The sequence below is a fragment of the Nerophis lumbriciformis genome, linkage group LG23, assembly GCF_033978685.3.
Source record: "Nerophis lumbriciformis linkage group LG23, RoL_Nlum_v2.1, whole genome shotgun sequence".
Taxonomy (NCBI): Eukaryota; Metazoa; Chordata; class Actinopteri; order Syngnathiformes; family Syngnathidae; genus Nerophis; species Nerophis lumbriciformis.
This window is the reverse complement of record NC_084570.2, coordinates 37,097,879-37,109,160: the sequence shown is the minus strand read 5'-3', so window position 1 is coordinate 37,109,160 and position 11,282 is coordinate 37,097,879. Positions and strand designations below refer to the sequence as shown.

The following is an 11,282-nucleotide window of genomic DNA, read 5'->3' as shown; positions in this document are numbered from 1 at the left end:
TAATGTTGTCTGATAAGGCTGCTAAAGTCAAAGAGAAGTTTCTTAAGCGCAAGAATTCTGACTAAAGTGGTGAAGCTCTATTTTTGTTATTGACAGTTTAGTTAAGAAACATATGCATTATTTTGCTTATTTTAGCACATATATTTTTAATTAGTTATTTATGAGTTCCTTCTTTTGCAGTATATTTGATTAGTACTTATTTTTATAATCAGTCTGACCTAAGCCTTGATAAAAATCGTTGCGACGAACACATGTTTTCATATCATTTGACAAGGTTGTAAACTGTAAGTGGGTTAGATAGAATACAATCAACATCAAGAGTAAGGTTACTAATGCATTGTTAATATTTGAGTGGGTCCCAGGCCCCTCTGTAGTGGAAAAGTTGGGCCCCGAGGGTTAAAAAATGTTAGGACCGACTTGAACCATTCAATACTGAAAAATAGGATTAAAAAAATTATAATAAATTAAAATTGATCAGGATAATTAACTCAGGAGCACTTTACAAAACAAAAAAGACTAAAACCATTTTAAGTCAGGATTAATGGCTACAGTGAGCACGTTTTGTAGTGCACGCCTTTTGAAGCCCGATACTGATAAAGTGTGAGTCACACGCACCAGCACTAATTGAAATATATGTGATTACTCTAATCATGAAACACGTATCACCGCTTCATTGCGTAACCCGAGGGAGTGTGTGTGTGCCGTCAAACAGGCGTACCGCTGGATGATCGACTCCCGGGACGAGTTCACAGAGGAGCGTCTGTCCAAGCTGCAGGACCCCTTCTCCCTTTACCGCTGCCACACCATCATGAACTGCACCAAGACCTGCCCCAAGGTACTTGACAGGGGAACTGCACTTTTTCTTGGAATGTTAGCTATCGTTCACAATCATTATGAAAGACAAGACACATCTACGTTTTATATACACACTGCAAGTACAGTACATATATATATAATGTGGTAACAGACACCTTCATAACTATATGTAATATGTACAATATATACACACTGCAAGTATACAGGTAAAAGCCAGTAAATTAGAATATTTTGAAAAACTTGATTTATTTCAGTAATTGCATTCAAAAAGTGTAACTTGTACATTATATTTATTCATTGCACACAGACTGATGCATTCAAATGTTTATTTCATTTAATTTTGATGATTTGAAGTGGCAACAAATGAAAATCCAAAATTTCGTGTGTCACAAAATTAGAATATTACTTAAGGCTAATACAAAAAAGGGATTTTTAGAAATGTTGGCCAACTGAAAAGTATGAAAATGAAAAATATGAGCATGTACAATACTCAATACTTGGTTGGAGCTCCTTTTGCCTCAATTACTGCGTTAATGCGGCGTGGCATGGAGTCGATGAGTTTCTGGCACTGCTCAGGTGTTATGAGAGCCCAGGTTGCTCTGATAGTGGCCTTCAACTCTTCTGCGTTTTTGGGTCTGGCATTCTGCATCTTCCTTTTCACAATACCCCACAGATTTTCTATGAGGCTAAGGTCAGGGGAGTTGGCGGGCCAATTTAGAACAGAAATACCATGGTCCGTAAACCAGGCACGGGTAGATTTTGCGCTGTGTGCAGGCGCCAAGTCCTGTTGGAACTTGAAATCTCCATCTCCATAGAGCAGGTCAGCAGCAGGAAGCATGAAGTGCTCTAAAACTTGCTGGTAGACGGCTGCGTTGACCCTGGATCTCAGGAAACAGAGTGGACCGACACCAGCAGATGACATGGCACCCCAAACCATCACCCAACCATGCAAATTTTGCATTTCCTTTGGAAATCGAGGTCCCAGAGTCTGGAGGAAGACAGGAGAGGCACAGGATCCACGTTGCCTGAAGTCTAGTGTAAAGTTTCCACCATCAGTGATGGTTTGGGGTGCCATGTCATCTGCTGGTGTCGGTCCACTCTGTTTCCTGAGATCCAGGGTCAACGCAGCCGTCTACCAGCAAGTTTTAGAGCACTTCATGCTTCCTGCTGCTGACCTGCTCTATGGAGATGGAGATTTCAAGTTCCAACAGGACTTGGCGCCTGCACACAGCGCAAAATCTACCCGTGCCTGGTTTACGGACCATGGTATTTCTGTTCTAAATTGGCCCGCCAACTCCCCTGACCTTAGCCCCATAGAAAATCTGTGGGGTATTGTGAAAAGGAAGATGCAGAATGCCAGACCCAAAAACGCAGAAGAGTTGAAGGCCACTATCAGAGCAACCTGGGCTCTCATAACACCTGAGCAGTGCCAGAAACTCATCGACTCCATGCCACGCCGCATTAACGCAGTAATTGAGGCAAAAGGAGCTCCAACCAAGTATTGAGTATTGTACATGCTCATATTTTTCATTTTCATACTTTTCAGTTGGCCAACATTTCTAAAAATCCCTTTTTTGTATTAGCCTTAAGTAATATTCTAATTTTGTGACACACGGAATTTTGGATTTTCATTTGTTGCCACTTCAAATCATCAAAATTAAATGAAATAAACATTTGAATGCATCAGTCTGTGTGCAATGAATAAATATAATGTACAAGTTACACCTTTTGAATGCAATTACTGAAATAAATCAAGTTTTTCAAAATATTCTAATTTACTGGCTTTTACCTGTATATATTAGGGGTGTAACGGTACACAAAAATTTCGGTTCGGTACGTACCTCGGTTTAGAGGTCACGGTTCGGTTCATTTTCGGTGTAGTAAGAAAACAACAAAATATACATTTTTTGGTTATTTATTTACCAAATTTGTAAACAATGGTTTTATCCTTTTAACATTGGGAACACTATAATAATTCTGCCCACGTTAATCAACATTAAACTGCCTCAAGTTGTTGCTCAGATTAAATAAAATGACAAAACTTTTCTTCTACATATAAAAAGTGCAACATTAAAGTTTCAAGTCAACTCATCATGCTTAATTTATTACAGCATTTGGGAAGCCTGTAGTTGATTTTTATTATGTAAATGTTATATTTTTATCAACATGTGATAGCAGGGACCCTGCCATTCAAAACTAGGCTGCTGCATTTCTAATGATTAATGTAACTATAGCTGAAAAAATGGTACAATAGCAATAGGAGAGACTATTCATCCCTGAACACCATGGAGTTCATGTAGGATTAATGATGCAGTTACATTATTATATCAACTATAAGAGACAGAAACTCTTCATTTAACATAATGTCCTTTTTTGCTGCTTCAACACAGCTCAATCAACACAGAAAAAGGTAAAGTGAAATAACAGACAGACAGGGCTTTGCTGTCTGTAACACACACACACACACACGCACACACACTGCAAAATGAGCTAACGTTACGCTAAATGCGAATTAGCCTTCACCTCAAGCCAGGACTGCAAGCGAGCTGAGCTGCCTTTTATATTTCTAGAAGGTCAATGGGCTCATAGTGATGTTACTAGTAGTTGACTGGGAGGTGTTTATTATAATTTGGGGAGAGTCTGCAGCCTGATGCTCACCTGCTAAACTCTTAAGCACTGACTACATGCGCTCTGAATACGCACTGCTGATTGGCTGTTACCGCTCTGAATACGCACTGCTGATTCGCTGTTACCGCTCTGTTTGTAACCAATCAGATGGTTGTGTGGGTGGGACAATGCTGGGTGCTGTGTAGAGTACTGACAGAGGCAGAAGGAAGCGGAGGCGGCTATTTAATATGTTTGTGTGGAAACTCGTTCGGTACACCTCCGAACCGAACCGAAACCCCCGTACCGAAACGGTTCAATACAAATACACGTACCGTTACACCCCTAATATATATATATAATATGTAGTAACAGACACATTCATAACAATATGTAATATGTACAATATACACACTGCAAATATATATTTATAGTAAGTATATATATATAATGTAGTAACAGACACCTTCATAACAATATGTAATATGTACAATATACACACTGCAAGTATATATATAATGTAGTAACAGACACCTTCATAACAATATGTCATATGTACAAAATACACACTGCAAGTATATACATAATCAGTGTTTCCCCCAGAAAACTTGTTAGTTAAGGTGGTGTCTCTCCGGCGGACAGACCGGGGAAGGGGGTGGGTGGGTGTGAGGATCGTTCTAACTCGGCCTGTCGCCATCATGTCTCCACCTCGTCGTTGCCACCACAGCCTGGGGGGCAATAGACTACAGACTGCGGTGACGTAGGCCGGCTTCGTCGCGTGAACAATATGTAATATGATAGTCTTTCTGATGTCGTCCTGTGTGCCGTCATCTATCGACCACCCAAGTACCACAAAGACTTTATAACTGACTTTTCTGAATTTCTGGCTGAAATCCTGCCCAAATATGATCGTGTCCTTATTGTGGGTGATTTTAATATTCACACCTGCTGTCCAGATGAGCCGCTTTCCAGGAGTTTCCTGAATATAATCGACTCATTTAACTTTGTACAGTCTGTGTGTGGTTCTACACATGAACGCGGGCATACACTCGATTTAGTGCTCTCGTATGGTTTGTGTGTTTTTAATTTGGACATTTGTGACGCTGTGTTCTCTGATCACATGCCGATCTTGTTTGATATTCCCACGCAGTGTCCAGTTAAATTGTGCGCACCGCCCCAACGCTCTCGCATGTTTAATTCTTCGTCTCCTGCTCGGTTCTCCTCTATTTTTTCGACTCTTTGTGATGATAATTCTGCAGCATCTGTGTGTCTGAATACTGAAGAGTTGGTTTCTGGGTTCAACTCTATCTGTTCACAAACACTGGACACGATCGCGCCTTTCAAATGCCGCCGCGCTAAAGCCACGCCTCAACCCTGGTTGAATGACGTCACTCGGGCTGCCAGGCGCGTATGTAGAAGAGCAGAGAGAAAATGGAAAAAAGACAGGCTGCATGTGTCCTTTGCCATTTTTAAAGAAAGCCTGTTTTCCTTTCAGATGACTGTAAAAGCAGAAATGAATATATATCTATCTCAGATTATATCTTCTAACTGTAACAACCCCAGAGTTCTGTTTAAAACTATTAACACTGTCATTGATGCTCCCAAATCTGCTGGTTTTGATGCTTCTTTTGAATTCTGTGAAAATTGTCTCCATTTTTTCACTGACAAAATTGTGTCAACTAGAGCCAGTCTATCTCAGCCTTCATATGACCCTTCTGTTCCCCTGCATTTCTCTTCTGTTTTCCATCAGTTTGAGCCGGTGTCCTTTTCTTTTTTAAGTGACACAGTTAGTCATATGAAGCCCTCTGGTTCTCCTGCAGATGCCCTCCCACCTCGCCTGTTTAAGGAGGTACTTGCTACTATTGGATCAAGTGTCCTTAACATTATCAATAGTAGCCTCTCTTCTGGAATAGTTCCAGTAGAGTTTAAACATGCAGTGGTACGACCTCTACTTAAAAAACCCAGCCTCGACCCCTCTCTCCTCCCTAACTTCAGACCTATCTCTAATCTTCCATACATTTCCAAAATATTAGAGAAGGTTGTCTACAGTCAGTTGCTGCCCTTCTTAGAGGATAATGGTATCACTGAGCTGTTCCAGTCCGGTTTTAAAGCCCTCCACAGCACAGAGTCAGCGCTTCTAAAAGTTTTTAACGATATCCTCCTGTCCACTGATTCTGGTAAATATGTTGTCCTGGTGCTTTTAGATCTGTCTGCTGCGTTCGACACCGTCGACCACGCCACCTTAATCACTCGTCTTGAGAACTGTGTGGGCATTAAGGGCGCCGCCCTTAACTGGTTCCGGTCGTACCTAACCGACAGGAGTTTTTGTGTAAAAGTAGACAGTTTTATGTCGTCCACAGCTCCTTTACCACATGGGGTCCCCCAGGGCTCAATCCTTGCCCCAATTTTATTTGCGCTTTACCTTCTCCCCCTTGGTTCTATTTTTAGGAAGTACAGTATTGCATTTCATTTTTATGCCGATGATTGCCAGATTTATTTTCCCATGGCACAAAATAACACGGTTCAACATCTTATTGACTGCCTGCACGACATCAAAGTCTGGCTTTCAGCTAACTTCCTGAGCCTAAATGAAGACAAAACAGAAGTTATGTTGTTCGGTCCAAGTCGCTCTCCCTCCCCCAACGTTGACCTCGGCACTCTGACCCCGTATCTCAGCGACTCTGTCACAAACCTGGGGGTAAAGTTTGACTCAGATTTTAAATTCGAAAAACAAATCAGCAGCGTCGTTCAAAAAAGCTTTTATCAATTACGCCAAATAGCGAAAGTGAAACCGCTTCTATCAAGACATGATCTTGAGAAATTAATCCACGCTTTTATCTCGACTCGTCTAGATTACTGTAATGCCCTGTATGTTGGCATTAGCCAGGCCTCCCTCGCCCGCCTGCAGCTCGTGCAGAACTCTGCTGCTCGTCTGCTAACACAGACCCGCAGACGTGAGCACATCACCCCTATTTTAGCGTCCCTTCACTGGCTCCCTGTGCGTTACCGAATACATTTTAAACTCATTTTATTTGTTTTTAAATGTCTAAACAACCTCGCGCCAACCTATCTCTCCGACCTCCTTCAGCCTTACTGCCCCACCCGATCCTTAAGATCAGCCGATCAGCTGCTGTTGACGGTCCCTGACACAAGGCTGAAGCTTAGAGGTGACAGAGCTTTCGCCGTTGCTGCTCCCAAGCTCTGGAACGACCTACCCCTGAGTGTTAGACAAGTCTCCTCTCTTCCTGTTTTTAAATCTCTCTTAAAAACATATTTTTATTCCATGGCTTTTAACACTGAGTGATATCCATCCTGCAATGGCGCCCCATAATACACCTGCTGTGATCCTGTTTTTATGTTTTTATGTTTTTATTAATTCTATTTTAATTATTTATTTTTTATCATGTTCTGTTTGTGTTGTGTTGTGTTTGCTCGATACTCGTTTTATCTTTTAACCTGCTCATTGTACAGCACTTTGGCTACCCCTGTGGTAAATTTTAAATGTGCTTTATAAATAAAGTTGATTTGATTTGATTTATGTACAATATACACACTGCAAGTACCGGTGTATATATATAATGTAGTAACAGATATCTTCATAACAATATGTAAAATATGCACACTGCAAGTATATATGATGTAGTAACAGACACCTTCATAACAATATGTAATATGTACAATATACACACTGCAAGTATATATATAATGTAGTAACAGACACCTTCATAACAATATGTAATATGTACAATATACACACTGCAAGTATATATATAATGTAGAAACAGACACCTTCATTACAATATGTAATATGTACAATATACACACTGCAAGTATATATGTATACCGGTAATGTAGTAACAGACACCTTCATAACAATATAGATGGATAGATAGTACTTTATTGATTCCTTCAGGAGAGTTCCCTCAGGAAAATTTAAATTTCAGCAGCGGTGTACAAAATTGTAAAAAGTAAAAAGTAAATAATGGGGGTATAAATGGAAACAAAATAGAAAAATATTACAATAGAATAAAAAAAAAAAGCAACAATGAGAATAAAAATATAACAGTAAAATAAGAATATAACAAGAGAAACTAGCCAGTAGTGACCATGTTATGAAAAAGTATTGCACTGTTATTGTTTTGCATCCCCTGTCATCCTAGTACCCCCCTCCCCCCTAGAGAGGAGTTGTACAGTCTAATGGCATGTGGGACAAAGGAGTTTTTGAGTCTATTAGTCCTGCACTTGGGATGAAGCAGTCTAGCACTGAACAGGCTCCTCTGGCTACTGATATGTAATACGTACAATATACACACTGCAAGTATATATATATATAATGTAGTAACATACACCTTCATAACAATATGTAAAATGTACAATATACACACTGCAAGTATATATATAATGTAGTAACAGACATCTTCATAACAATATGTACAATGTACAAACTGCAAGTGTATGTATATATATATATATATATATATATATATAAATATACTGTATATATATATATATATATATATATATATATATATATATATATATATATATATATATATATATATATATATATATATATATATATAATGTAGTAACACACACCTTCATAACAATATGTAATATGTACAATATACACATTGCAAGTATATATATAATGTGTATATATATATATAAAGTTAAAAAGTTAAAGTACCAATGATTGTCACACACACACACACACACTAGGTGTGGCAAGATTATTCTCTGCATTTGACCCATCACCCTTGATCACCCCCTGGGAGGTGAGGAGAGCAGTGGGCAGCAGCGGTGGCCGCGCCCGGGAATCATTTTTTGGTGATTTAACCCCCAATTCCAACCCTTGATGCTGAGTGCCAAGCAGGGAGGTAATGGGTCCCATTTTTATAGTCTTTGGTATGACTCGGCCGGGATTTGAACTCACAACCTACCGATCTCAGGGCGGACACTTATATATATATATATATATATATATATATATATATATATAATATATATATATATATAATGTAGTAACACACACCTTCATAACAATATGTAATAGGTTTTATGTACACACTGCAAGTATATATATAATGTAGTAACAGACACCTTCATAACAATATGTAATATGTACAATATACACACTGCAAGTATATATATAATGTAGTAACAGACACCTTCATAACAATATGTAATACGTACAATATTTACCCTATTTTGGTCATTTGAATCATTGATTTCTTCAGCGCATTTATTTCCGTTTCCATAGCAGCGTGCTCCTGACTTCTGGCAACTAAGGTGTATGTGCGTGTTCTAATCATCGCAGACTTGGTAACAAACAACGAAGACGACTACTTTTGGACAAATGAGGATACACCTGTTTATGTTTTTGAGTCTGAATATACTGAGGATGGACTGCTGCTTATAGAAGCCAGCAAGAAGAAAGAGTGAGACGTTGGAGCAGACGGAAGCCGAGAGAGTGAGGTGAAAATCACTTTGATGCTGTAAATTTGGAATTTTGAAGCCAAGCTATTTTGACATGAATAGAGTGCTTACCCAAATAAACCGGGAAAAAACATCCCCGGCCAGCTGGACCAAACGCACAACTGGAGTGAGTCACACTTTATATTTATCATGGTACACGCAGCACGTCGTGTATGGTAGTACAACGACAGCACATACAAACAAAACATGAAATAATTCTTTACAGATACTGTAATATGATTGTTCATGTTTTTCACTCAGTACAGACTGGGGTCCTATCAGTGTTGTGTAATACAAACTCAGACTTAGAAGCTAGCTTATCTCTTTTGGTAGTTAGCTTTTACGGCTAATACTGTAGCGCGCCGATGTGTTAGTACGCTACAAAAAGAGTTCCTCAGTGTTCTCTCTTACAATAACAATGTCTCTACAGTTGGGTTATTATACAGTTTACAGAACGTAAATGAAGTATTGTTGACGCTTTTTGAATGGATTTTTAAAGTGATTTAGAGGTAGAGCTGATTGCTACCATTAGCTACATTGCTACGTACCTAGAACGAGATGCTTTTTACGTGTTAGAATGCAAAAAAAGAAAATACTTTTGTGTTCTTGTCTCTCATAATGATTGTGAACGATAAGCTAAAAAGTGCAGTTCCCCTTGAAACGCAAACGTCCTCTCTTTCCGCTGCTTTCTCGCTCACGTTCCTCCGCGCTCTCCGCAGGGACTCAACCCGGGAAAGGCCATCGCAGAGATCAAGAAAATGATGGCCACTTACAAGGAGAAGAAAGCTGCGGTGTCGTGAGCGCCGGACCAAAACCAAAGGACTTCTTTTATCTTTGCCAGGTTCATTTTCACATCTCGGGGGCCGAGATCAAAGCTGCAGGACCAACTTTCAACCTCTCCTGTCAAATAGTAATAACACATCATCCAAAAGCCTCCATGATAGCGAAGGATAACCCACACAAGATGGCGGAAGTAGCTGAGTGCAGATGTCTCCAAAGTCTGGGGTCATAGTGGAGCATGGATTTTTTTCATTAGCTCTCTACACCAATCGACATAAGTTTGGCTTGCACTACACGTCATTTGTGTCCGCGTGTGATGAAATATAACCACATTTTCACAGTAGGTACCTCAATTGTTTCATTTAGGGTAGGGTACAACACCGCAGACTGCTTGCAAGTTGATCACATTTAGACAAACAACCATTTACTCTACACTCCATTATTTCCTGAAGAAGAAAACATTTCGCCCCTCCCCTCACTCTCTGCCCCGACTATAAACAGTATAATTTGTCTATGAAATGGTTATAAGTACACCTCTGCATAACATTGTATCTGTTTTAACTTGAAAGAAGACAACAAAGAAATATAGATCAAATTTCATCAAAGAATAACTTTATTAATACTTTTTTTTAATCAACTGGCCTGAAATTATAAAACCTATAATTAAATTTTTTTAATTATTTCGACCAACTTTGAAAACAAAAATAAAATGAAATGAACTCAATAAATACTACATTCAAATTAATTAGCAACATAAACCCAAGAGCACATTATATTAAACACTTGAATCTATAATAGAACAATTTGCTGATTTTTAATAATCAAAATGAGGAAGTCCGGATTAATGGCTGCGTGGAGCACGTTTTGTAGTGCACAGCTTTTCGAAGCGGGGTTTGAAGGATGCTATCGCATGATACTGATGAAGCATGTTCCCCAGGAGCTTTGAGAAGAACTGAATGAACCTATCATGCAAATCCAAACCAGCAAAGGTACACACAAATTCCACACAATAACTGGAACAGTTCTACCATATAAGTAAACGTATTTATGCTGTAAATAATTACATCATATATGTACTCATTAAATGTGTTCTGTCATTACTCTACTGTATTTATGTTTCCTTATTTTGGTCACAACAAAATATTGAATGGTATACATTAACAGCCCACAACCTATGTAACCTAACTCAGTGTTTTTCAACCTTTTTTGAGCCAAGGCACATTTTTTGCGTTGAAAAAATCCGGAGGCACGCCACCAGAAAAAATCACAAAAAAACAAAACTCAGTTGACAGTAAAAAGTCGTCATTGCAATTGTTGGGTATGACTTTAAACCATAACCAAGCATGCATCACTATAGTTCTTGTCTCAAAGTAGGTGTACTGTCACCACCTGTCACATCACAGTATTTTGCTGTTTTCCTGTGTGTAGTGTTTTAGTTCTTGTCTTGCGCTCCTATTTTGGTGGCTTTTCCTCTTTTTTCTGTATTTTCCTGTTGCAGTTTCATGTCTTCCTTTGAGCGATATTTCCCGCATCTACTTTGTTTTAGCAATCAAGAAGATTTTAGTTGTTTTTATCCTTCTTTGTGGGGACATTGTTGATTGTCA

General features: G+C 39.0%; 1 protein-coding gene across 1 annotated transcript in view; it reads left to right on the top strand.

Annotated features, from left to right (window-relative positions):
• The window catches only part of LOC133622720 (succinate dehydrogenase [ubiquinone] iron-sulfur subunit, mitochondrial-like), a 27,245-nt gene extending 16,457 nt beyond the window's left edge, over positions 1–10,788 (top strand). The window contains exons 7-8 of the mRNA XM_061985620.1: positions 713–835; positions 9,618–10,788. Coding sequence (XP_061841604.1) covers positions 713–835; positions 9,618–9,698 — 204 coding nt within the window. The 3' untranslated portion in view covers positions 9,699–10,788. The remainder of the gene's footprint in view (positions 1–712; positions 836–9,617) is intronic.
• Positions 10,789–11,282: the final 494 nt, after the last annotated feature.